This window comes from Phyllopteryx taeniolatus, chromosome 19, assembly GCF_024500385.1.
Source record: "Phyllopteryx taeniolatus isolate TA_2022b chromosome 19, UOR_Ptae_1.2, whole genome shotgun sequence".
Classification (NCBI taxonomy): domain Eukaryota; kingdom Metazoa; phylum Chordata; class Actinopteri; order Syngnathiformes; family Syngnathidae; genus Phyllopteryx; species Phyllopteryx taeniolatus.
This window is the reverse complement of record NC_084520.1, coordinates 15787593-15815150: the sequence shown is the minus strand read 5'-3', so window position 1 is coordinate 15815150 and position 27558 is coordinate 15787593. Positions and strand designations below refer to the sequence as shown.

Sequence of the window (27558 nt, the reverse complement as noted above, 5' to 3'; positions counted from 1 at the left end):
TAACATTGACAGCTATGGACAATTTATAGAGTCTACAATAAAAACCTTTTGGAATGTTTGAGGAAGAAAACCCATGCAAGCACGGGGGGAGAACACCGCATCTTTGCGCTGAAGGTCGTCAGAGGACACAGAAAGAAAATGGACAAGACATCAAAGGAGCAACGGAGGCGTGAAGGAGGTCGTGGCGGTACAGCGCGGAAAAGGTGTCGAGCGGGATGGATGGCGGCGACGAAATGAGGTCATCGGGCGAGTGTGAGGCGCGATGACGGGATCCACTGGCGAGGGGGGCGGCGGATGAAGCTAAATGATGCTTGTCCTGACAGTGGCTTGGGAGGGAGGGGGAAAGGGCGGTTGGGGGGGGTCGTGTCGCTGTTGCTGGGCGGAAAATGTGTACCCGTGGGTTTAGCAGAGGTCGTACAGAGGAAGATGATTAAAGATTTAGGCTCGTGAAGTGAGGAGAAAGGCAGCTCACAGCAACGTAATGATGTCACAGTGATGACTCGAGAGCAAGTGACCTTTTCAACGTTTGCAGATTAAGTATCTCACAGAAGTCAATCCACCCCCTCACACCTTTCTAAATATTTGTATCTTTTCATGGAACAACACAAAATAAATGACACTTTGCAACTATGTCAAGAAGTGTAGAGTGTATAACAATGTAAATTTACTGTCCGGATTAAATAACACACAGACAATGCCTAAAACGCTGGCAACAAAAGTGAGTACACCCCGAAGTGAAACTGTCCAAATTGGGCCACTTTAGCCATTTTCCCTCCCTAGTGTCGTTAGTGTGACTAAGTCGAAATTGTGAAAGGGGACAAGGTGTGATGAATTTGAAGTTCAATATGGCACCTCGTGGCAAAGAACTTTCTGACGATCTCCCAAAAAAATGGTTGCTCTGCATAAAGACAGCCTGAAACCAGTGTTGGAAAATGAATGGTGGCAACACAAAATATTGTCCCATTTTGGACAATTTCACTATGGGGTGTACTCACTTTTGTTGCCAGTGGTTGAGACATTAAAGGCTGTACGTTGTTATTTTAAGAGGAAAGTGTATTTATACTGTAATACAAGCTCTACTCTGACTTACTTGACATTGTAGCAAAGTGTCTGGAATTCTTGATATTTTGACGAAAGAATGTGATCGACACTTGAAAACTGGTTGAAGTTGTGAAAACATGCACAATTGTCTCCTTTGCCACAAACAATAATGGAAATGTTTGTGGAAGGTTTGATTATTTAGTCCTGGTCTGGAATTCACGCAGCAAACAAGCAGGCAACATGCGGGGTTATTAATGGATCGCTTACTGATCAGACAAACATGGAAGCAGCTGTCGCCATGGCAACTGCATCTGCAGCGCCCCAGAAAGGAGACGAGAGCGAGGGGGGAGAAGAAAAACAAGAGCGGAACGCCAGGAATCTCAGGTGAAAAACAAAGGGAAGGGGCTCAGCTGGCGGGTGAGGGAAAAGGAAAGAGGAGGGGGATGGGGTGAAGAGGAGAGGGACAACGTGGATTAGGAAAACGAGAAAGGATGGAAGGATGAAGGCAAAAATGGGGAAAATTGAAGGAAAGAAGAGAAGCAACTATGATATAAGGAAGACAGAAAAAAGGAAGGGATGAAATGAAAATGAAAGAATGAGGACAGAAGGACAGACGAATGAAGAAAAGAGGGGAAGAAAATACAGATGAGGAGAAAAAGGGAGAGAGAAGGCGTCATGGGATGTGAAGAGCGGTGGATTGGAAAAGTGGAGTGAGAGAAGAAAGGAAGAAGACAGAAAGAGGAGGGATGCACTGAAAACTAGAGAGAGAGGGATGAAGTAAAAAAGAAAAGGATGGGTGGAGGTATCAGGAGATGAAAGGAAGGAAAAGAGAATCTATAGAAGAGGAAGGGAACGAGAAAAGGAATGATGGAACGAGGACAGGGAGGAGGGATGGAATGAGAATGAAAGAAAACAAGGGATGAAGTAAAACAGGAGGAAGGCTAGATGAAAGCAACAGGAGATGAATGGAAAGAATACCAGCAGAAAAGAGGAGAAAGCGAGAGAAGGAGTGACAGAAGTAAGAGCACAGAGAAAAGGAAGGATACAATGAAAACTAAGCGAGAAGGAGAGATGATGTAAAGGAGGAAAGAAGGATGGAAGCAACAGGAGGGAGGAAAAGACATTTTGAGATAGAAGGAAAGAAAGAGGAGGTGGGATGGAAGGAACGAGGGTACAAATAGAGGATGAGATGAAGAGGGGTGAGTTGAGGGGGAGTAAGGAAAAGAGTGGAGGAGAGGGGGGGAAAAAAAGGCAGGACAGCAAATGAGGGAGGAAAGGAGGAAAGAGGAGTGCAGGGAAAGATTTGATTCAGCAGAAATTGTTGCGACCTTGGCGAGGAAGAGCAACTCTCTCTCTCTCTCTCTCTCTCCATGCGTCCATGTCTCTCGATCATCCGAGTGGAGGCTGAACTGCACTTTGACACGTTGCCTTCAAAAAGTGCTGACGTGCTCCCCGTTTAAATATTCGCATTTTAGACGCTTCTGCGGCGAAGGAGCAACATGAAACGCACCACTCTGATCTTATATCTAAGCGCTGGTACCGCATGTATTACGGGGCTGGGAGAATCCGGCGGGACTTGAACGCATCGCACGGATGCTGGATCAATGAAGGGCTGCTGACTCATGCGATCAGCCGGAGGTCAATAATAAACAGATGGGTGAACGAACACCTCTATTGATCCAGCCTTTGTATTGGAAAGTGGTTGCTGAATGCATTACAGCCCTTTCCTGAACTGTAAAGAATAGTTGCCAGGGTAATTCTGGGTGGCAGAAAAGCAATTTGCTACGCTGACCTGAACTCAAATGATGACAAAAAAAAAAATGTTGCATTCCAAATTATTTTCCAAATGATCCCCCCCCCCCCCCCGATTTTCTCCCAATGTTTTCTTTTTCGTGAGGAACCAACTTATGCCCGGCCGGGTATTCAAGAATTTTTTAGTGGAAGCAGTGCACATTAGCTGACGACAATGGATAAATATTGAATTTGATTCAGTTTATTTCTATTAAACAGGTCACGAAGGCAGGTTTAGAAAAATAAGCCCAACGGATTTTAGGAGTGCACATTTAGATCATGAGGGCACTCTTGGAAGTTACTGGGTTCAATGGACCCAAAATGTTTGAGAAAAAAAATTTAATGTGCATGTTCAGCAAAAGGCTCGCTTAATTTCGTCAATGACTCCAATTAGCAAGCGATCAATCCCGCGCGTTTCCTTTTTCATTTGGTGGCTGGGGAACGCCGGGAAGCTACAAGTTGTTTCCCATGTCCTCCTTAATTGTTATCATACGAGAAGTGCTGCTTCGTTTGTGTTGTTTGACGGTTGATAATTATCCTAACAATCATGCTTCATTTTCGTTAGCCTGTCTATGGCAATTGAGAGTGACAAATAACTTGAAGCAAGCACGTTTTTCCTCTTATTTGGAGAATTGTTCGATGTCTGTCGAGCCGCACACAGCCACGCTTAAAAATGCCGGTACTAAAATGACAGAATTGTACCATTTTTGACAGTGAGGTATCGTGGTGCTTTTTTAGTACCAGTACACCATGGAGCAGTACTTCCACACATTGCGAACAGATGACTGCGAGTTTGAATTCCTAGTGTGTGCACATGTGATTGACAGTCTGTTGTTTTTCTATGCCCTGCTGGGTGATCAGTCCAGCGTGTACCCTGCAATGATGCCACAAATCAGCTGGGATAGAATCCAGCTCACCCGTGACCCTAATGAGGACAAGCGCTACAGCGTCCAATAAGGTTTAGACGACTCCAACCCTCTTATTGATTGATTGATTTTGAGCTGCGTCCCGATACTTTAGTCCACACGGTTCTTTTTTCCCCTCAACACACAAGAAAGAAAGAACGGGGGAGGCTGATGGTGCTCTAAAAATAGTCGACAGCAGCAGCAGCAGTTTTAAATATTTCATCTCCTCGCAAATGAAGCACGGTTTGGGGGAGGGGGAGTCAAGTGAGGCTGAGGTGGGGTTGGACGGGGGGGACGGGGGGGGGGGGGGTGGGCAGGAAAGACGAGAGCGGTTTGTTTCAAAAAGGTGGAGGAAGCTCTTTTAAGAGATTACTGTGGTTGCTTAAGCAACTCTGCGTGTCTGCTGCAAAATATTTACATAATGTGAAATGTCTGCCTTCTAAAAAAAAATGTATTTAAAAAAAAAAAAAAACATAAGCGCAAAATCGGAGTGCGGAGGTCTGCTCGTCTGTGAAGGACATGTGAAGGGTAATCCTATGTGTGGCGACGCTGCGAAAACAATTACGCTACCTCGCCGAGATCAGACCAACACACACACACACGCATACGTTGGCGTGTCACAGTGATGGATGAGGTGGCGTGAAGAGCTAATGGCGAGCCCCCAACAACAATTAGGGTGTATTTTAGTGCACTGGATTTATTTATTTATTTTTTGTAATATTGGTGTAAATAAAATAATAATTGTTATAAATTACAGTGGTACCTGGTACCTTGATTTAGGAGCTTAAGTAATTGGTTTTATAAAGTGTATGGTACTGTAGTATCCGTTTATCGGATGTGTGTGCCTTTCGAGGAGCTGGAGTCAGGTTGGCCGCTTACAGTTCAGTGTGAGCGTCTGGGCGCGAGTTGTGTCCGACTGCAGCTCCTTGCGAGTGTTGTCATTTTGTATCAGTGTGTTTTGACTGTTTGCCTAAAAGTGCATCTGCTGAAAATCTACACAGACACACTTATTTTGACATTATCTGTGAAGAAAAAAATTATAATTTCCATTATTTCTGCGGAAGTTGATGAAAGTTTATATTAGGGAAAGCATAATGGAAGGGAAGAGTAAAACCTGTTATGAATAATGTCATTATTCTCTTATTCTGCAAGCGGGGGGGGGGGGGGGGGGGGGAATGGGAGTGTTTGCCTGCTCACCTCTTGAAGTGGCTGAGCAGGGCGCCCACCAGCTCACCGATGCGGCTCTCGTTGGCAGGCACCAGGCCCTGCAGGCACACCACCAAGTCGCGGCTGTCCTTAGTGTGGAACACCACCAGCTGGTCCTTGCCCGGCGACACACTCACGCCCGTCACCTGCCACGCATCGCAAATCACAAAGAGCAAAACGACATAAAAAAAAAAGTGAGCATCTTCTGCTTTTCAAAAAGGCAGACTATTGCGCTGCGGGTGTCGTGTCCGGTGAGTGGAGCGAAGCTGTGAAGATGATGTCTTTACCGCACAGTCAAATTGAGTTGAGAAGGGGAAAATAATCCATCAAAGTCGAAGCGGATAAAGATTTATTGATGTGCCGCCGCCCGGGGGAGCAGTCAAATGTTCTTTTAATCAAAAGCAGCAGGACCAAAACAATTAGTGTGACTTTTATGCATCTTTAAAGACTCAGACGGAAACGGAAGAAAAGCAGCCTCCAGCTTCTGTCGCACTTCTTTTCGTTTTCATGCGCTTCATCTCACGTCCTGTTTATTTCTCTGCAACTGTCCATAATACATATGGACCTTGACATACAATTGACCCACCCTTTTTAATTTTCCTGTTAAAAAACATTTTTTTAAAATTTGGGGGTGTTTTTTGGGACACTGGAACAAATTAATGGCAATTCAATTCAATGTGGAAAATTTGAGTTTGGTCAAGGAACAAATTAAACAAGTCAAGGTGGCGTTGTTATATCATACTATCATATTTAAAACTCAACCCCTGTACACGTTAATGGCGCGACATTTACGCACTCACTGTATATTGAATACGTAATACGTATTATACGTAATCTATATGTAATCTTAATTGCCGAGCAGCCTGCCTGCTGATAACGAGTTGCTTCATGATACTTTCTGATTTGTTTTCTCGCCTTGATCCACTAAAATCACTTTTGATCCGCCGAACGAAGCCGCCGCGGCCGCTCGTCTGTCCCGCCATCTGTTTAATTGTCTCTCCGCAGGACGCCACATGTTGACGGCGGGCCTGGCGCAATCGCGCTTCTGGCTCAAAAGGACAACTGATCCTGCAATGCGGTGGCCTTTTTTTTTTTTTTTAGCAACAACAGACATTTTCAGTCTGAGGAACGGTTATTTTACACTTGAAGGCCTCCACTAGCTTTGCTATTTTAACAGGAGAGCGACATTACATGACAATGACTATTTAGGGTTCTATTCTACTTCGGCAGATTCACTCATAGTGCAAATTTTTGCTAGCGACACAGAGTAAAAAAACAACAAAAATAAACAAGCGACAAATCCTAACTAAAAACTCTCAAGTTGGGGCACTCCTGAGTCAAGGTACCACTATACGTACATTTAAAAAATTTAAGTATTAATTATAGTATTCTTAGGGGTCGTGAAGTATCAATACACAGGCCAACATTCTCGCACTTCTAGCTCAGTCATTTATTTTGAGTGGTAATGTTGTCAGATGAGTTTGAAATGATATTAAAGTGTTGGGGCAATAGTTTGGGGTGCAATTAAGGTTTAAACTATTAATATAGGCAAGTCTAAAAATATCTTAGTGTGGGGGCGCTCAAATGCTGTAAAATTTCTAATGATTCTTTTGTTTCGTCACGTCCCTTAAAAACATGCGAGCCAAGCGGTTACGGGAAGCCTAAGAGCAGAAAAAGGAAGCGGATGAACGTGCACACGAGGAGATGAATGACTCTCTCCGGGAAACAGGAGGAGGAAGAGGAGCGCCGCTCGGCGCCAGACATCAGCTGATCGGCTCGGTCGCCATGACGACGCAGTCTCCTGGGAAGTTGGCATGACAACGGCGGGAGGGGCGCGGAGATGGCGGAGGGTGGAGTGATGGGGATGTGTTGGGTGGTCGGAGGTGGAAGTGTGGAAAAGAAAGATGGATAGTTGCTGACGCAGAGAGATGTTGCTCAAGCGATGATGTCACGGTGTCGCTTTAGCACAGGTGTTAGCCGAGCGGTGCGAGGAGCTAACTTCTTTTCAGGTTTGATGCGTCTCTCTCTTTCTATAGACCTTTTCCCCATGACGTCACACATACTTATGGTTGGGAAGCAGTCAGATGGCATCACGAGTAAACAAACCCTTACTTTGTTAGCCTCATTGCATAATTGCCCAAGTCATTTTTAACTTGCTGTCACAATATCAAACAATACCAATGTGCTCGCTAAACCTTGTTTTGTCTTCATGTCTGTAGATTCTCAGTCACAAGTTTTTGACATAGTTTCAGTTCGGTGGTAAAGTAACCAATCGCTTTACTGCCACTCAGATGTACCCTGGCGCCTATTGCTTACAAACATTCTCAAACGGTCTATTCAGCGCGAACAAACAAACAAACAAAAAAACTTGTGCCGTCACTCCCTTCGATGCCATCTGTCGGCGTCCAGACGGAGTCCCTCCCGCCAGGTGAAACCCGGAAGGGGGGCGGGGGGCTTCATCCTCACACCGCTTAAATCTCAGTCCACAAGGAAAAATCGATATTTTGGAAAAGATATTTCTTCGATGCATTTTCACGCAGACGTTTGTGATCAGGTAGACCTCCTAAAACTATGTCTTCAGTGTTTGTGAACAAAAGACCAGCGCTGATTTTAAAAATAATACCTACAATGTCATTATATTGATGAACAATCTGCACCTGCGAGCTGATAAATGTGTTGTTTTCATTTACATTGCGTGTGGACATACAGAAGATCTTTTTTGAACCTAAATCTACAAAAAAAAAAGAAAATTCATGTACATGTGGATTTAAGTGATAATGTCGAAGTAAAGTGGAGATGAAAAGAAAGCCCTACGTTGTAGAGGGGGATGCTCTTCATGGGTTTGTACTGCCTGAGGGGGTCCATCTTGTACAGGTGGCGGTCGGTGATGAGCACAGCTCTGTCCTCCGCCTTGTGGAAGCGGTTGATCTGCAAACACAATCCCGCCTCGTTATTCTCGTCGGCGGTCTCAAACAATAAAAAAAAAAAAGGTGCAGAGGCTGCGGTGCGTTTGTCACCCACTTTGCGCACGTTGCACGCAAACAGCACCCGCATGAATTTGTCTTTGCGCTGCAGCTCACTGGAGACCAACGTGAAGGACGCCGTGCTATTGGGGCTGTCTCGCTTCTGAAAAAGGACGCAAATGAGGTTAAACGTTCATCAGTTTGATAACATACATACATAGATTCACCGTTGCTAGGTAGAATATCTCTTTGTTGCCTTAGGAATAACAACTAGGTTAGCAAGTGAACGCTAACAGGGCTGGGCAAACTTTTGGGCTCAATCAAGAGCCACATTTTATTGTGCAAATGAACTGAATAGAGTTTTTAAATGGCAATTATTTAATAAAATAAATACAAACGTAATCTATATGTAAAATTTTTATTTTACACGTTTTAACTTAATTATTCACATTAAATCAATCAACCATTTGATGAGATAAATGAATAAAAAAATGAATACAAAATGAAAAAATAAATGAACCATCATTTTTAATTGTATCATTTACATTATTATTAAACGCATTATTTCAAAGATTTAATCTGCGCTGTGTGACCCAACAAATGTGCACTTTCTGCTCACTTTCTGACTTACCGAAGAGTCAACATTCACATTTCAGCACTCAATGAGTCATGCAGGTTATCCTGTCATCATTTCAGCTTCCCAAAACTGACAGACCGCAATATACGGCACACTAATCTAAAATTCAGCCTTCACAAAGATAGTACTGCTCGGCTTTAATTGATTACAGTACTGTATTCAATATTGATATTTTTCTGAATTTATGTTGGTATCATTGTGGAAAAGATATTTTGGATTATTTTTGCAGCGCTTGCCGAAAACCACAAATAGGTAAACTCACAAATAGCAACCAGAGATTAGGCAGGGGTTCACTGTACTGTTGATTTATCTGAGGGATGAGTCCAGCTACTTACCAGGTAGTTCCCTTCCCAGGCCCTCTGTAGCCCCAGGTCAGCCCTGTGGCCCTTGAGGGCCTCCAGGCAGGCCACCTTGGCCCTCACCTGCAGAGCCTCCTCCGCAGTGAGGCCTTTGATCAGCATCCATGCCCACCACCTGCAGGAGGGGAAAAAAGTAGATGGAAAATAAAAACACCTTATTAGAGTTGCGGAAAATCCACCGGAGTCGACTCTTCTATCGTCTCCGGTGGGGCAAAGTTCTCGTTGTGCAAACTGCCGTCGGGATGAAAGGAGGCTGCGGGTTATTGGAAGGTGCAGGGAAGAAAAGAAAAGAAAAAAATCCATTCCCAGTGTGAACAGAAGGAAACATGCTTGAAAGGGACGCATCTGGATGAGAGACGAGACCCGAGGCCTTGTCAGTCTCCAGCAGTGCACAGGTCAACTCCATGTCTGCCAGCTTTGGAAAAACACCGACGGAGAGGCCACACGCTGGCTGGCTGCACTTATTGGGAATCACATTTTGTTTGGAATACTTGAAATCACAACACGGGCCCAAAAGAATAGCCTCATTTGTCAATTTTGAAAAATATATGCTCCAATTATGTTTTTTATACCGAGCCATTTGAGAAAGGACAAAAGTTAGACAAGGCTCTGGCTCAACTAAATGAAGTGCCTCGCGTCACTTAAACATAGTTCCTTGGCACCAAAATGCCACAAGATGGTGCCAAGGTAAGATTTTTATATTAGCATGGTACATTAGCACAAAAAGAGCAAATTGGAGTTTTTTTTTTTTTTTTTTTTTTTTTTTTTAGGGAATAATGGATGTAAAAAAAACAAAAAAACATCTGCAAATATGTGACTTTGCAAATGCTGAACTGCCACGGAAGTTTTTAAAATGTTAAAAATGAAAAATCTTTGATGTGGCGCAGCATGTTGTGTTAGAAGGGAGCAGCCCACACTTTGCCCACCTCCGGAACAAGCGCATGTACCTGTTGTAGATGTTCCTGAGCGCCTCCTCGAACTTGCGTAGCACTTTGGGCGGCGTGGGCCACTTGACGTGCCGGCCGCGGTCCTTCATGGAGCGCACGTTGCGGAAGCGGCGGTTGAGCTCGCGGACGTACGACTTGACCTTGTAGTGGCGGTAGGCCCGCAGGATGACCATGGCCGCCCGCATGCGCCGGTACCGGATCCGGGCGATGGTGCCCCTCCACACCTGGAGACCCCATCCCCAGAAAAAACACAAAATCTCAGACTACAACAAGGCTACAGGGTCTATTTTTAAGGCTATACAGACAGACTGAGTGGCTATTAAGAAGTGAAACATGAATATTAAATTGTAGCAGCACCCTTGGGTGTCATAACCCTTCATCAGTATTATCACCACCACAGTACACACAGCAGCGCCAATGGTGTGTGTGCGCGCGCGCCTGTAGCAGTGGGAAGTAACGAAATACTTTGAAAATATTTTGTTACAACACTCAAGTAGATTTTTCATGTATCTCTACTTGACATGAACCAAAAAACATACTGGTACATACATTTTTCCCTGTAGTTATCGATGAGCATTTTTTTTGTTGGTAGTTTTTCGTTCATCAGTTCACAAATTTGCTAACGTGGCATAAAAGCCTGATCCAACAACGCTAGCTAGTTTTTTCTTCTTCTCAGTGCAACGCTATAAAAGCGCATAAAAGACGGAAACAATTTTGTCTGCAGAGATGTGGTGCCAAGTTATCAAAACGGGTATTGGACATATAATTGACAGTAAAAATCCTATTCTACTCTTTACTTTTTAACTTAAGTAAAAGTAAAAACCGCACAGACTGAGGTTTAAGTAACGGAGTTATTTAAATCAGCACTTCTATTTTTACTTTTTACTACAGAGAGAGAGGTATCTGTACTTCCATGGAAGTACAGAATGGGAGTCCTTTTTGCCACCTCTGTGTGTGTGAAAATAAAGTAGCAGATGGAATTAACAACATTTAAAGAAGCACCCAGCGATGGAGATCATGAATATTTCATGCGTCGGGGCGTGGGCGGAGGTGGCTGACGGCAAGAAGGAAGCACATTTCCAGCGCATGAATAATAAAAGCGCGCAGGAGGTGGTCTTCACCTGATGAGCCCGCCGCCATAATTGGAGAGGATGATAAGTCATGCGGCGGCACAAGTTGCCAACGGCTAATTTGTCTCCTTCCCATCATTGTTCATTATCTCGGCGAGATGAGGTCTGCCGCATTGAGAAGTGGAAATTCATTTTTCCGATTTTAATACCTCTGTCAAGCAGACTTTGTTCCAATCGTCATGCATGAATGTAAAACATCTTGACGACCATTTTTTTTTATTAAAACAGTAACAAGCAGTCTTAAAATGTCTGTGGCATGCTTTTGTCAAAATACCCCAATGATCAACAATTATAGATATTTTTACAGAACATATGAGCTTGGCTAATTTTAGAGGCCCAAAAAAAACAAAAAAATAAAAAAAAACGTCATTTTTTAGGGGTTGTAACGTATTAATGGCATTGCAATAAAATTTAATGGGGTTACGGAACAAATTTAACTCGACAGTCAAGATATCACTGTATTATTAAGATTGTACAGAACAAAGCCTTGGGGGAGGTCTGCGCTCTCTGGACCAGCACAGAATGAAACTAGCCTGAGCCTTGCATTAGAGATGATGGTGTGGGCTTGTATGAACGGGAGTTCAATGTCTGCTGCATTGCACTGTGCAGTTTATCCAGGCAGATCACTAATTAAACCCAAGCGCTGTGGGGGGGGGGGGGGGGGGGGGGGGGGGGCACAAGGGGGAGGTCAATTGGAGAGGAGGAGGAATTAAATAAAAGAGCATCAAGTGACAATAAATCACATCACTGCTGACAAAAAAGGGCTCTCATTAAGGTGGGGGGATCGGGCGGGTGGGGCGTTCTCACGCTCCCGTGCGCTCCAACATGGCTGCGGCAAGACAACAACACCCTGGGGAATTGAGGGAAAATATAATCAGGCTCCAGATCAGATCCCCAGACGGCGCAGCCCTCCACCCTCCAGACCTGCACCAATAAAAGCGGGTGCTGCGCTCGTCCTTTTAAGGACTGCACCTCATCAGGATTTACAAGGCCATCAGTGAGCAATGGGAATGAAATGAATCAGCGTGCCCATTACCTATGTGGCTGCACCAAAGCATCCATTTGTAACAAAACAGGCTTGCCAAAATCTATCTACACGAGTTATTTTCACTCATTATTGTCTTAAAAACAAAACAAAAAAAAACATCTAAACTTTCGATCTTGAGGCAACATAATGCCACACGGCTCCCGCAAATTTAGGGAAGACGTGCCGTTTTACAACACTTCTCAGGCAGTGCAAGTGTTCAGGAGCATTAATACATTTGTTCAACACTTCAAAATGGTTAAGAACGCATGACACATTAACGTTAACATTTACTAGTTAATTTGTTCGATCAGTACATCAGCTTTGTGTTCAAATAAATCGACCAAAATTTCACAGTGAGAGTACATTTGTGAGTAAATTAGTACAGTATATATAAATATATATATATATATCGTAAAATATGGGCCTTGGTCGAATAAAGGTTGGGAAACCCTGGTTAAGATGAACGCTAAAGCGCGTTTAATCTCGACTCCACTAGGAGGCAGCAGTCTGGACTTCACGTCAAGTCTCCTAAAACTGGATTTGACTTGCCAATCTAGTGAATAAAGACGCCATTCGCGAAAGAGAGGAGAACGATAGGAAGTAAAAAGAGTCTTGGCCACACTGACAGCTGATGCCCTCAGAGCAAAGAACATGGAGAAAACGCTTTGGAAAGCAATTAAGGCGGCGGGCGCAGAGAATTCCCGAGGGGTCTTTGGTCTCGCTGCTATGACAGGCGCGCACTTACTGGGATGTGGTCGGCTGCGCTGGAATTTATGAAATATACATTTCGGAGGGAAGGGAGGGGGAGCTGAGCTCGTGTCATTGGGCCTTTCTTCTCAATGTGATTCCTTCGAGCGGTAATGAGTGGACGGAAGCCTCCGGAGCACGAAGGCCTCCGTCCGATAAGAGAGAGAGAGGAACAGAGATTTGGGGAATCTGAAAAATCGAAACTTTTCCACAAATGGAGCACCGGCCTCAATTATTGTGACATAACAGGAGGGCTAATTTGCTTAATAACAGTTACCACGCTGAGTTTCCCCACCCATGACTCGGCGGCTAAGCAGGGTGAAGAGCTGCCGTGTTAGCCAACAGTGTTGGTTTCAACTATTAATATAGACAATAAAAAAAATAAAAAATTACTTGCTGTTTTTCTCTATTTGCAGCAGGGCTTGGCCCCGATCTGCCACAGATAGTGAGTTTAACAGTATATTTCCTTTGAAAAATAAATTCATTAATTTAAACAAAAAAAGCTCAATGTGAGGCCGCCAAGCTTTGATATTGGTTTTGGTCGCCAAGACGCAGCAATTACTGCGGGTGCTCTCTCCCTCATCAAAGCTTGTTATCAACCTGCAGATATGTGATAGGATTGCGCTGGGGAGAGAGGAGGGAGGCGACTGCATCTGTGGGAAGGACGGGAGATCAGAAGGATCAATAGAAGAAGGTTAAACGATCAATAGCCTTCAGAAGCTAATTTGACTGGGAAGCCTTGAAGGGGAGGAACAGGCAACATGAAGGAATCTGCCCCACATGATTCCGGTGGAATGGGCTGAATTGCAAATAAAGAGTTGACGTACGTACGCGTGCGTGTGTGTGTGTGTGTCTCTGCCTGTCGGTTGAGACGGAATCGTACAGGAAGAAACCAGGCGAGTCGCGCAGCGCGGCCTCCGCTTGACAGACGGACAGACCAAGCCGTGTTCTGTCACAAGGTTTGATTCGCGTGCGGCTCACGTAGGACGCTGCCATGTCACGGCGTCGCTAATATGTGACGGGTTGACAAAATGTCCGCCTGACACAACGTGTGCAGAACAAGAAAACACAAACATGTCGCTCTGTACTGGCAGCGGCTGACGGAAAAACGGAAGAGGTGGTGCTATAATAACATGTAGCCAATCATTTGTTCAGTGACGACACTTGCAACTCACAACACATGTATCGCAAATCATCTTTCCCCATTGAAATGAATGGAAATGCCATTAAACCGTTCCAAACTACCCCCTAATTGAGTTGAATTGAGTTCCCTTCCACCGTGCAGCGCTTGTACTGAATCTCAAAGTTTGCGCTCGCAAGACAAAGCAAAAAACGCGTCCGAAAGACGGCTCGCACCTGGAAAATCCCGTGGGTCGGGTCGCGCGTATCGCTAGACACCCGAGACGTCGTGATCCTGAGCGTTCAATAGCACGTTGACAGTCGGACGACTGCCTCACGCGTTTACCTTCTGCAGGAAGAGGACGATCCTCTGGAGCATCTCGGCACGCTGCTCCTCCAGGCTGAAGAGCGTGCGTGGCGTGCGCACAAACACTTTGGTCTTGCCGTAGGCCACGTCGTCGTCAAAATGGCAGCCCTGCAGGAGCCTCTTGACTGCCTCCTTGTCCGAAGGAAGGTCGTGGTTAGGCCACGTGAACTCCGAGATCATCTTGTACCTGCGGGGTGGGACGTAAAATTGTCATAGTAACAAATTCCATACTCGGCGAAGGTTGGCAGTGTAAGGGACGGTATGGAACAGGTCTGCCCCCTCAAAATGGATTACTTACAAGAAATAGTGTGTGGAATGGCCTACAATTGTTGATCCACGGGTTATTTTATTACGACACCTCGGAAATGTTTTCAAACAGGGAAAATGCATAATACTGTAAGTCTCCTTTAAGAGGTAAAAGTAAGCCTTTGCCATCTCATTTACAGTGCCGATGTGAATGACTGCGTGTCATTAAGCACAACGACCGCTCCCGTAACAAGACTCGTGATTCATAACTGCTTCGAGTCCACAGCCGCGTAACCATGACATCACTTGACACCGTAAACAAATTCAATGACCCGCAAGACGGCGACGCAGTCTTGAAAACATCTGACACGTCGTTTCCTCGACAGTTGGCATGCTGACTCAGTGCTGAAGCTGTGATGTAATGGGCATGACCTAATGCCGCGTGGCCACTGGGTAAGCGTAACAGATGCAGAACGAGGAAAAAGACAACAACAAACGTGCTTGTGTGTCAGTGTTGAAGGAGCCATATTACGCATGGTTTTTAAGAAATTATTTTAAACTGCAATTAGCACCAATTGTTTTGTTAACGGTGGAGCGACTCGCTCAAGTGCAGAACGGCTCGCTCACAGGCACATTTACTTGGTTGTTTAATTTCACACTTGATGGATGGACAAGCACGCCAGAGACACATCTACAGTGATGCCTTGAATTAAGAATTTAATTCATTCCGTGACTAAGTTCGTAAGTCAATTAACTTGCGTGTCAAATCAATTTCACAAAATTCCATTAATTTGTTGCAGCCCAGCAAAAAAAAATAATATAATAATAATATATATAAATATATATAATATATATTAAATATTAAATATAAATATTTGGTCCCATGTTTTAATCAAGAAAAATAGCACTATATTTGATTTAATGTAAAACATAATAAAAGAGAAGTAAATAAATGAACTGGTTTTATAAAGTGTAATTACTCTACGTACTGTAGTACTAGTGTGCCTTTAAGGGGCGTGGCCTAGTGAGCGATGTCAGTCGGGTTTGCCAGTGTGAGTGTCGGCTATTCATTTTCTATTTGTGTGTTTGACAGTTTGTCGTGTTCTGTAAACATTTATTTTATTTTTTTCATTTTTACCTCTGCAGGAATCGCGGGTACGTCTGTCTGTAGGCGAAACCGGCCCGGCGCACTCGCACGTTCTCCAGCAGGCCCAGGTACTCCACCTGGTGGCGGCAACGCTCGCGCTCAAAGAGCAGCGGCGACTTCACGTCGTTGGGCTTGATGCAGCGCACGTAGTAGGGCTCCTGCGGAGGGCAGCACAAAGATTCAAGCGACGTGGCGTGCACGCGGTTACGTTACAGACTCACCTGAAATTGTTGAAAATCTGCGCTCTAGAGAACATATTAAAAATTGAAAAAACATCTTTTTAAACAGTTTTTCCTCTCCCGCAGACCTTAAACAAATGTAAACTTGATTAAATCACATTTAAACTTATTAAAACTAAATTAAATAAACAGAGCTGTTACTGAGAGCAGGTTCTGCATGAGTGTTTTACATTTCTCCTGGCGTTCAATAAATGGCAGAAAAGTGCATCGGCGACTGTGGCTCTCCTTTCTCACGTGCAAGGCCATTACAGTAAGATATTATACTGTAAAAACCCATAAAAAAATGATGGTGGCTTAGAATAAGAACGGCTAGTCATTTACAACAGTAAGTCGTCACCTTGCTCGCAAGGTTCTCCACCAAGGAGATCATCGAGTTTTTGAAGAGCGTGGCGGCGGTGAGTGGGCGCTTGGTGACCTCGGTGATGCTCAGCTTGCCCTCGGGCCACATGGCCTTCAGGACCGGGTTGGAACTAGACACAAGAAACAAACAAAAAAAATGGATGACGCTTGGTCAATTAGTCAGGGAAATGTGTCCAAAGTCAATGTGATGTTTTTTTTTTTTTTTTTGTAACTTTATGATTTGCTAATATCCAGGGATAGGCGACGTGGCCTTAACTAAAATAGCCAATGGGCATTATTCAAAACAGTTTTTGTTTCCCACCCATTTTCAAACCCACGTAAGAAGCCTGATTCATTGCAAGTGTGACTTGTGGAGTTTGACAAAGCAGCAGAGAATTATGGGCTGAGAACGCTGTGCCTTGATGTGTCACACCTGTTGTAGAGCAGCCTCTTGAAGTCCTGGAACAGTGTGTCTTTATTCTTGTCGATGAAACCCACCACCGAGTAACTGCGCGACAGAGAGAGGAGAGGCAGGTAAGAAGCACAAACGCATCATTTCTACAAGTTAATCGGATTAAGTGAGTCCAGCTGAGAGATAGCAGGCGTGCTCTGGCAGCGCTAAGTGGCTAAGGGATCAATCAAGCTTGGCCACCCTCCTCCCCCGGTGGGCACGGGAGGAGGCTCTTAACACGCACAAATGGGCTGGAGGCAAGAGCGTTAAGAGGGTTTAGCATGTGTGATTTATTCACTGAATGCTGTCCAATGGCTTTGGGGAGTGACATCAAGCAATGACAATGTCATTGAAACACTTGTGCGTCTGTGTGTGCATGTATGTGTGCCTGTGGACAGCATAAACGTCCAAACACAAGCAAATGGAGTCATCACGTTAAAGGGATTAATACTCACACCACATCGCCGGCGTAGTGGCGGATGCGAAAGTCTCGGTCAAACTCCAAACTCTTGTCGGTCGGTGACAGCTGCAAAAAAAAAAAAAAAACAGACAACGGATTTGCGAGTTGATTTATGATCGAACGATGGCACAACTACACTCAACCCTTGTTTACCGCCGGAGATACATTTCAGACTTCACCATAATAAGTGAAGATTTGCAAAAGAGAGAGCATTTAAAAATATAGATATATATTGTATTGGATCTAACTCGGTGTTTCCCAACATTTATTGAATCAAGGCACACATTTTATATTAAAAAAAAATAATCTCAACACCACCAAACAAAGACGTCACTGTCGCGGTCCAGCGGAAACCCCGTATGTCCAAATATGGTAGATTTCATATTTTTTTCACAAATCGATCATATTAGTCTGTTCCCACGTCATCTGTTATTTTTACGTATTCTTGACCAATTTAAAGTGTTAAAAAATAGTTTGAAATAGATCAGATTGTGTAACACGTGAGTTTAATCTAACAATGCAAGTAATCCATGTAGCTACAACAAGATATGATGTCACTCTCCATTTCTTGTTCACCCGAGAGTGCTCAAGTTCTGCTGAACTACGCAGAAGAGCAAAGCGTGAGACGTCGGCGCTCAACGGCGACACTGAATCGCAGCTTCGGTGGAGCAGAAAGCGGCCGCGCTCGACTTCGGAAGAAGGCCGCGAGGAGAGCCGAAGTCTTTAAAACGGGGGCACGAGTCGGTGACATGATGGGAAAGACGGCGCAGGGAAAGATGCGTGCGGTAGTGGAGGTGTGATGGCTGGATGGAGGCCAGTTGGCGAGGGAGCCCGACGACGCGCTGTAGGAATGAAAACGAGATTGTGCGCATTCAAACATTGTGAACTCACGCGTCACAAACACTATGCTACAGGGAATTACCAGACTTGCGGCCCATAACGGAATGAATTAAATCTGTTAAGGGTTTAATTCATTCCGTGACCATGCGCAAATAACTTGTATGATATCGCAAATCCACTTTCTTCATTGAAATGAATGGAAATGCCATTCATCCGTTCAACTCCCCCAAACCGTCAACATTATTATGTAACGCGTTGATAAAGAGAAAAAAAACACTGTGTAGTATTGTAGTGTATAAAAACATACAGTAAAAACAAAATGGAATATAAAGAAAATGTTTTTTCCCCCCTTAATTGCTACAATCTTCTTCACTGTTGCCACGCTTTCCTCACTTTTAGCAGCTTCGGCTTTTCAAACAAACAAACTTGGCCCGTGCCCGATGAGCCGTGGTTGCCACCAGGCCTCGCCTGAATCCCCAATAAACAAGACTGGTGTGAAGACCCTGAAGGCAACATGCAAACACACACTTGGCACCTGTTACGTGATGGTGTGTGTGTTTTGCGTGTGTGTGCCTGGAAAAGTGATAGAACAAGGTCAGCATAATGAGCACAGGAAGTGAGGAAGGGAGGGGCTCAATGCTAAGCAAAGAGGACACTTCAATGACATCTGGAGAAAGCCACACAATTAATTGGATTTATCTTAAACCCATCAATTATTTTTTTTAGCTGTAGATCATAAAACATTTATTTGGCTATTAGTTTTTTTTTGTTGTTTTTTTAGCTCAAATGGCTTAAAATGTACCTTCAAAGTAACTCACAGATGTGAATATGAAGTGCTTGAAAGTGTCACATATAAACATGTGATCCTGAAGCGCAGTGTTGGGAGTTTGCAAAGTGAAAGGGCCTGACATGGAAAAGTGACAAGAACAACACAGCCGAGCGATACGACAGCCGTGACAGCTACGTGGTGTCAACGTAACAGGAAGCAGCTGCTATCGGTCGAGAAAAACACTGTTGAAGTCGTTTTTTTGTGTACCTTTTTTTTTTTTTTAACTCAATTGTATGTATTGTTTTGTTTTTATTTAAATTGTATTTTTACAGAGGAAAGGCCAATATTTGACTGTTTAATTGTAGGGGAAAAAACACCTCCATTACTCTTCTAACCTTGCGCTGGATTTTGGGAATCCCTGTTGTGTGGTAATAATTAGTTACCTTTTTCAGCATCGTGACAGCAGACATATTCCTTGTGCAGCTGGTATTTAAGTGCTGTTTAACACAGCGAATAATTTTAATCTTAAATTAGGACAGCGAGTTCCAACCGCTGACGCGCCAAAATTACTATTACTCGTTGGTTCGAAAATTGGAGGCTCGGCGGACGAGTGGTTTGCACAGCGGCGTCACGGTTCTGCGATTGGGGGTTTGAGTCTGGGTTTCCGGGTTCTCTGCAGGCACTCAGGCTTTCTCCTACATTTTTAAAATGTGCACGTGAGCTTCATTGGAGACTCAAAATTGTCCACGTGTGGATGATAAAGGGATGGGGGGGAAAAAAAGCGCATGAGAAGATTAAGTGTTAGTGGGGGTGAAGATGATGCGGGACCACTGGGTCAGTAGCTGGTGGTCTTGAAAGTCAGGTAACAGGTGCAGGAAGTAACCGAGATTAATGTACGCTTCAAAATCATCTCATCCTCAAAGTTGAGAAGAAGCGATGATAGGAGCCGGCATCTCAGGACAAGGAATAATAAAATCCTAACATTGTCATCTGCGTTCTTTAACGCTGAATTCTGCCTTCATGGATGACCTTCCTGTCATGCGATGTTTTCCAAGCACTTATCAGCAGCACTGCATCTCACCCTCCCATTGGCTCACAGTGACGTCACCCCAAGGGCTCTCGTCACATTCTTTTCCTGACAGCTGCTGCCCCCTAGTGTACAAAAGGCGTAAGAGCAACGGTTCTCTTGACACCTTTAGTTATGAAGTGGTGACCCACTTTTTGATTTTATTTTTTATTTTGTATTTTTATTGACACTGATCTCTTCTTTTCAGTAAAGTCCCTCACCTAATACGTTCTGGAGTGGAACTTGGTATGATGCAAACGCGTACCGAACACGAGCACTTGCACCATGACATCCCAACGAATAACATTTGTGACAGTGGCAACTGAGTGTGCCTTCTTTTGCCACGTGACCACATATTCTTACGCCACTTGGCAAGCATGTTGATTGCGCGTCATTCGTAACCTCAAAACACCCTATGTCGGTGCCATCGTAAACTGAGGAATTTTTTTTTATTTTTTTTTTTTACTACCCGTCTGTGAGCAAGCAGTTGAGAATTACTGGTTTAGAGCAACTAAACAGGGTTTTTGGGTACCTTGCGGCTGGTGTAGTGAGCGTGTTTGGCCAGCTTGCCATTGAGTCCCTGCAGGAAAAGCTCATCGGTGACTTTGCCCACGTTCATGCAGGCTTCGTCCAGCACAGAGAAGATGCCCTTATGCTGCTGCTCTACCAGGTCCACAATGATCTGGTTGTTGAAGAAGTCGATCTGACGGACGGCAGGACGCGAAAAATGTTAGCAAAGGAAGAACTACTTTATATGTTACGTGTACACAAAAGTGCTGCGAGGAGAGCGCACGTGTTTCCATGGGATCCCTTCTCGCTGGTACTCCTCCTGCTCCTGCTTTAACACCAGCTGGATGAAGAGCTGCTGCAGCTTCTCGTTGCAATAGTTGATGCAGAACTGCTCAAAGCTGACACAAACAAACAAACACACAAAAAAAACATGTTTTGTGATGCCACCTGCATTACAAAGTACAGGGAACATGTTCGTGGTTAGGCATTTACGAATTCGCCTGTTTGCGGATTTGTTTTTGGAAGCCTATCCTCCGTTACTGGCTGAAAGTGATTCGCCTGTGCTCAGACCAAAACCTGTCTAATGCAGAAATACTTCTTTGGCGCCATCTGGTGGGATCTTTAGGCAATACTGCTGATGGACGTCTCAAACCTGTTGTTCTGGAAGATCTCAAAGCCATAGATGTCCAGAACCCCGATGACCGTGTTCTTCCCGTGGACCCTGGCATCGTAGTTTTTCACCTGGATGATGTCGTTGATGCGTCCCACAATCCAACAGAAGAGACGCTCATACATGGCCTGATGATGATGATGACAAACAAAAAGGTGAGCAGAGACTGAAAAAAATTTGAACGACCATTGTGAGCGGGTGACCGTGCGTCACCTTAGCAAGGGCGTCGCGCCCGTAGCCGGCCTCTTGCGCCGTGTGCTGCTTCTCGATGACGTCGCGACCCGTGGCCACAGTGCGGAACAGCAGAGCCTTCTCCACGTTGTCCCGCTTGGTGGACAGCAGCTCGGCCATGATCGACACCAGCTTGGTGGTCTCGATCAGCGTCACGTCGCCGTCCACACCGAACGTCAAGTTGCCCTGAGAGACGGAGAGAAAGCAAGAGCGAGTGTGTCATTGGTCAAATATTGTGCTCACAAGTTCGGGAATCACACCAGGAATGGGAACGTTACCAGGTGCAAGATGGTGGCCTGGATCTTGTAAGCCGTCAGGACCTCATCCCCCGTGAAGCCGATCACTTTCATGGCGTCGGCCACGGCTTTGAAATCAGCGCCGTCATTGATGCATGACTACAGACATGAAGCAGAAGTTATCAATTTAATATTTTCAAATCATATATAATAACTAAATTATTATTACTATATAAAGTAATAAAGAGCATGATTAATCGGTATATATGATCGATGACTGTTGAGCTATTGGAGTGTGATGTTCACTACTAATCCCCCACCCGTTTGCAATTTCACCTATTTGCATTTTTCGGCGGGAACCCATCCTCATATCTCAATTGTAACGTTTGACATAGTTGTTGGGAATCACCGATCTACACAGCTAAGACGGAACACGAGTTAAGACGAATGTAACAAATTACCTTTAGCTGGCCGCCCACTTTGATGTAGTTGTAGCTTTTGGGGTCCCTTTGGACATGGAGAGAACGCAGCAGCGCATCGGGAGCTCCTCTCAGCAGCTTGTCCGCAAGAAACACAAATATTGAATTTCAAGGACCTTTTTTCTGTCGCAGCAAAGCCCATATACGCAACTAACAAGTTAAGTTAAGGGTATCGGGCATTGGGTTGAAATTTCAAACAACCCTGAAATGCATTCTAACCTTGACAGGCGAACTTAATTTGTTATGTAAACTTTGGAATGCACATGATGTGCAACCGTTCAATGTTAATGTGCTTTCTGCCAACTTGCTGTTCTCGAACAGGAAGCTGAATAGCAAAATTCCCAACAGCGTAAGTAAACACACGCACTTTTACCTGGTAGAAAGAGTGGAAGCTCCGCTCTCCTTCTTGCTGGACAATCACTCTGGACTGGCGGAACAAATGAACAGCATAGTACAACATTTATTGTCACCATGACAACGGTCAGCAGTTAATCTGAGGCAATGAGAAAAGACGAGTGACGGAGTTGTAGGTTAGCCGCAGACTGGAGACGTCCTTACCTTCTCTAGCAGGTAGTTGCTGATGTGGCCGCCGATGGGGTCTCCCTTGAAGTCGAAGTTGATGTCCATGTACTTGCCGAAGCGGCTGGAGTTGTCGTTGCGGTTGGTCTTCGCGTTCCCGAAAGCCTCCAGGACGCAGTTGGACTTGAGCAGCATGTTCTTCACCCTGCCAGGGACACGGCGGCCGGTTAGCGTGCTTGCCACACGTCGGCTTTCCGAATAAGTGCCTCCCTCACCTCTCAACCTCGGCCCGCTGGTTGGGGTTGGTGATAGCGGCGATGTACTGCATGATGTACTTGCTGGCTTCCGTCTTTCCGGCCCCGCTTTCCCCTTCAACAAAAGGCAACAAGCAAACATTTGATATTCAAGCACATGACTCGCCTTAACTAAAACAGAAGGGATTTTCCAAAGTCAAACCCCAGAGTGTCTTTAAATATGGGATACAATTATATTAGGAGTCTATAATTTCAGTTTATTTGGCTGCCAAATGGAAGAAGCAGACCTCAAGAAGCGAGGTGTAGCCGTCTCTCCGACCACTGGGTGTCGCTTAATCCCCATTGTGCCCACATGAAATATTTTTACTTGGTATGTTTTGATTGTAGTAACTTTTAATGCCAAAAAAATGGATGGCTTGAATAAGCTTGAAGCTCTCCTCCTGAAATAGAAAGGGCATCCTTAATGTATTAAATGTACGCTTATAAGACCTAAGAATTGCAACTCCCGTTCCACTTCAAGGCAAGTTGCGTTTGAAGGCTGATGGCGTCATAACGCCAAATTTGGCCTTCCGTGCCCACTTTTTGGCTGGTGTACTTGGAATCAAAAGTTTTACCTAAATTCATTACATTTATGCGAATAAAACTTCTAAGTGCAGCATCCAAAAGGGATGCATGTGAAGGCTTGTCCCAATTCTAAGGCTCCTTCAAATGTTTTACACTGCTGCTATCCCTCACATCCAGCAAACTAGTCTTCTTATTGAAATAGATTATAGGGTTACGTCAGCATAGTGCTCAAGTGGTTAGCACGTCTGCCTCACATTTCTGAGGTTTGGGGTTTGAATCTGGACTGCGGCAGTTTACGCGGCCTCCCACGGCTTCCTCCCACATTCCACAACCAAACATGTCAGGTTCACTGAAGACTATGAATTGTCCATAAGTGTGAATGTTCATCTGTAGGTGTCCTGTGATTGGCTGACGATCAGTCCAGGGTGCACCCCGCCTCTCGCCCGAAGTCAGCTCGGACAGGCTCCAGCTCAAGTGCGACTCTACTGAGGATAAGCCATGTAGGAAATATGGAGGTTAATACTGGTCTCGTACCCGAGATGACGATACAGGTGTCTTTGTTGCGTCTCTTCATGGCTTTGTAGGCGGCGTCGGCGATGGCGAAGAGGTGCGGCGGCCTCTCGTAGAGCTCGCGGCCTTTGTACTGCTCCACCACGTCGCGGCCGTAGATGTTCATGGCGCGGTAAGGGTTGACCGACACCACCACCTCGCCGATGTAACTGTAGATTCTTCCCTTCTCGAACCTGCAGACCAACACGGACGTTAAGGAACAGACTTTTAAAAGCTATTTCGAGGGCACTTCCACGAAATTTAAGACCTCTCATTGACTCAATATTACCGCCATGAGGACTATCATTTTAAAGTGATTGAAGAGTCGTAATTAAGAAGACAAATGTATTCATGTTATTGCGTCAGTGGCATTGTAGCAGCAGATTTAAGGTTCATGCGTAATTAACGATTGAAATTTGGCAGATGCACTTCGCAAACACGCTGGATAACGCATTATCTACCGAGGGGAGGACGCATTTTCCTGCATGATAAACATCAACTTTATTGAATAGCATAAAATGTTAATAACCCAGAGATAATCAAACTCCTTCATGTTTAGTACAACAGGACAATCTGGTATATGCGCAACCTAATTGCACATTCGGCAAAACGGGTCGAAGCACTTTCTCCCGTTTCGGATGAATGGCGAAGGAGACCAGATCAAAGCAACCGGAGAAACTCGGAACGTCTACAGTCTCGTTTTTAACATGAGATGTCACCACAGAGACCCCAAAGATTACAATATTCAATGTTTAGGCTTTGTCCATGTTCACAAATATCATATCATATTTGCATGACTAAATCTTATCCATGTATTTAACTTTTGTCCAAATACACCAGCCATAAAGAAAGTTTGACTCCAAACAGTCTTGTAATCAATCGTAGTCACGCTCGTCAGCTATCCCGTTTTTCGAGTCGAGTCATAACTCAGTGATGTTCCGCATATCGCGGATTCTGACCAGGACGTTCATAGAGCAAACAGTTGCAGCTTGGCTCTTAAGTGTGGAAGCAGAAAGCCTCCACGACAGAATGGTGCTTAGCATATTAGCATGTCTTGAGTTTGGATCGAAGCTGTGGCCTCCCCGTGTGGAGTTGGCCAACTCTGGCTTCCTCCCACGTTCCCGAAAACATGCATTTTAGGTTCATTGAAGACTAAATTGTTCATAGGTGTGACTGTGAGTGGGAACGCTCGTTTGTTTTGATGTACCCTGCGATTGGCTGGTGACGAATCCAGGGTGTACATTGACCTCTCCTTCCAAGTCAGCTGGGATATAGGCTCCAGCTGACTTGGAACGAAAATCTCTCGAGAAAGGCTGCTGGATCCGTCATCATTTAGGAAGTCAGCCCTTTGTGCCTTTTCCGCCATCCTTCCCTCGCGCTCCTCCAGGCCGGCAAATGAGCTCCTTCCGCCTTCCTTCCTCTTCCAAAAAGCAATCGGATCCCGGCTGGTCGGCACAGAAGAAGAAGAATGGCCTCTTTCTTCCCCGCTGCCTAACGTCTGCTGCCCCCTGACAAACAAGCCGGGAGTGGGGGGGACGGGAACTTAATTCAGCAACGTCCTCACGGGCGTGTGTGAAGTCTGTCACAGGAGCCAGCCAAGTTCTGGAAACTAACATAACGACTTGCCAAATAGTGATACAGGATGTTTCAACGCTGCTGACTATTGCCAAATGCTGGCAACCAAACAATAATGATGTCAGGTAGCGGGGGCCCCACCTTGCTAACATTAGCAGCATGCTACAACACCTCCTTGGCCGCCGGACCAGAACGAGAGCATTGTTCGCTAACAAGCGCCATTGTGCCCTGCCTCGCCGCAACCGCCGGGAGACCGCTGTGCGCCCGCTCCATTGTTCGGCCATCAATCGGTCGTCTTTGTCTAAAAACGGACCCTCAACGTGCATGGACGATGTGGGCCAGCCGATGTAGCGAGCAACATACATGACAGATTTGGAGTATATGGTTCACAGGAACGTTACCCTGGAACTAGCTACCTTTTGATTGAATGTCTGATACGCGGGAGCTATAATCCGAATTCAATTCCAAGGTAGCGTGAACTAGGGCTGCAACGATTAATCCAAGTTGCTGCAATGGTGGTGAGCCAGGAGGAAAGAGTCTGTAAAAGACAAGAGAATGCCCAAACGTTTGGGAATGTGCACCAAAACAGCACGTCAGCAAACGCCATCAACGGTATCGATGTTAATCAATTTAATATGGCTGACCATTTTGCTCGTTAGCAAGTATTGTAATACCCCCGCAAGTACTTGTTGTCAGGAATAGACGCACACAGCGGCCGGTGCATTTTAAAGTGCTTTATTGAACGAAAAGTAATACAAACTTTGTACACAAGCTGCAGATGGCCACAACACACGCCCTGCCACTCAACACAAGATGTCAACAGCCAGCCAACTCCACACTCTCATTCGCTGACACCCACGTCACTCACCGGGCCAGCCGTTGCCATTTTAAGCCATACACACTCAAAAGTCACAGATACTACAGTGGAACGTGAGGATGGTGAGCCAAGTGAGCAAAAATAATACCCGCACAACACGCACATTGTTACTGTGTTGAATAACCCAAAATCCCAAAAAATTATTATTATTATTTTTTTTTAAATCCGATTACTCGAGTAATTGATGGAAGTGTCATCTTGAAAAGGTTTCATTTCATAACAAAGCTTCTACGGACAAAAGCATAGGGACACAGTTGTTAATCAATGAATCAGTCTATCAGAGGTTGGCCTCACTCTTAATTGAACATGTTATCGTTTGGTGTGGAAGAACAAGACCATCAAACACTGATGAACGGAGATGGCAAAAGAGCTCACAAAATCCTTCCAGAAGAGTTAACAGCAGTTTTACATTGAAGCTTTTGTCTTCTTCTTCTTCTTGTGTAGGAGGAGGTGGAAGAGGGAGAGGGAGGAGTGGGAAGAGTGGTGAGAAAATGTCATAAATGGCTTGGGCTCTTCCCAAAAGTTAACCATAAAAAAAGATCCACCCAGGCCAGACTGGAGCATGCGGTTCGGCGTGTGTGCATGCGCACACGCTTTTGTTGTTCTATCTTTGTGCTTCATATCTGCTCCGTACAAGAAAAAAGAAAAAAAAAAAAAAAAGACTACACGAGGAGCTCCTTTCTACCTATTCCCATTAAGACCGTGTGTGCGTGTTGATGTGACTACGCTAAATTGGAATGCTGTACTCTCGTCACAGTGGTCGCTCATGGTTCACCACCCACCACAGAAAATTAAATAAAATAAAAGAACAAATAGTGTAATGTTTGCATGCGTCGCCATTCTTTTGTTTTGTTTTGCTTGTTTTCATGCTATGATTAAAAAAAAATGCCACCAGGTCATCCCTAATCTCTATCTGTTTGTCATTGTAAATGAAAATGGAACAGACCAATCTCTGATTATTTGATTGTCCCAATTATATCGCCCGCATAGTATGTTTTATATGACATCGGGGGTCCACGTTGGCGTGCGTTCATCCCGCACGTGCGGCTATGGTTTCAACTTCAGAGTCATGTCAGGCATTATGAAGCGCGAGGAGATAATCTGCGTGTGTTCCACTTCATCAGTCGCTCTTGTTTGGAGTCGGAGGGGCTTATCCTGATCTCCGCAGATGCCGCCGGATTGGCACGTGATGGCTGTCGAAACTAGAGCTGCGTGTAAAAGGATCCAAAGATTGCACCACCCTACACACAATCAGCAAGTTCAATTAGACAACAATCCTCTGGGGAGGGTGGAAGGGG

The 27558-nt window shown here is 44.9% G+C and overlaps 1 protein-coding gene across 2 annotated transcripts in view; it reads right to left on the bottom strand.

Annotated features, from left to right (window-relative positions):
* The window catches only part of myo1d (myosin 1D), a 39451-nt gene that overhangs the window by 7283 nt on the left and 4610 nt on the right, over positions 1–27558 (bottom strand). Inside the window, exons 2-21 of one of the 2 annotated variants that reach the window (XM_061756829.1) lie at positions 23794–24002; positions 22717–22810; positions 22481–22646; positions 22296–22349; positions 21905–22000; positions 21486–21602; positions 21190–21393; positions 20959–21104; positions 20590–20704; positions 20329–20499; positions 17117–17187; positions 16644–16718; positions 16209–16341; positions 15624–15790; positions 14219–14426; positions 9850–10073; positions 8879–9017; positions 7965–8069; positions 7758–7871; positions 4935–5089 (exon numbers count right to left, since the gene is read on the bottom strand). In XM_061756829.1, the coding sequence (XP_061612813.1) occupies positions 4935–5089; positions 7758–7871; positions 7965–8069; positions 8879–9017; positions 9850–10073; positions 14219–14426; positions 15624–15790; positions 16209–16341; positions 16644–16718; positions 17117–17187; positions 20329–20499; positions 20590–20704; positions 20959–21104; positions 21190–21393; positions 21486–21602; positions 21905–22000; positions 22296–22349; positions 22481–22646; positions 22717–22810; positions 23794–24002 (2763 nt within the window). Of the gene's footprint in view, positions 1–4934; positions 5090–7757; positions 7872–7964; positions 8070–8878; positions 9018–9849; positions 10074–14218; positions 14427–15623; positions 15791–16208; positions 16342–16643; positions 16719–17116; positions 17188–17254; positions 17964–20328; positions 20500–20589; positions 20705–20958; positions 21105–21189; positions 21394–21485; positions 21603–21904; positions 22001–22295; positions 22350–22480; positions 22647–22716; positions 22811–23793; positions 24003–27558 lie in introns of those variants that run through there. The other variant, XM_061756830.1, reaches the window with a different exon arrangement.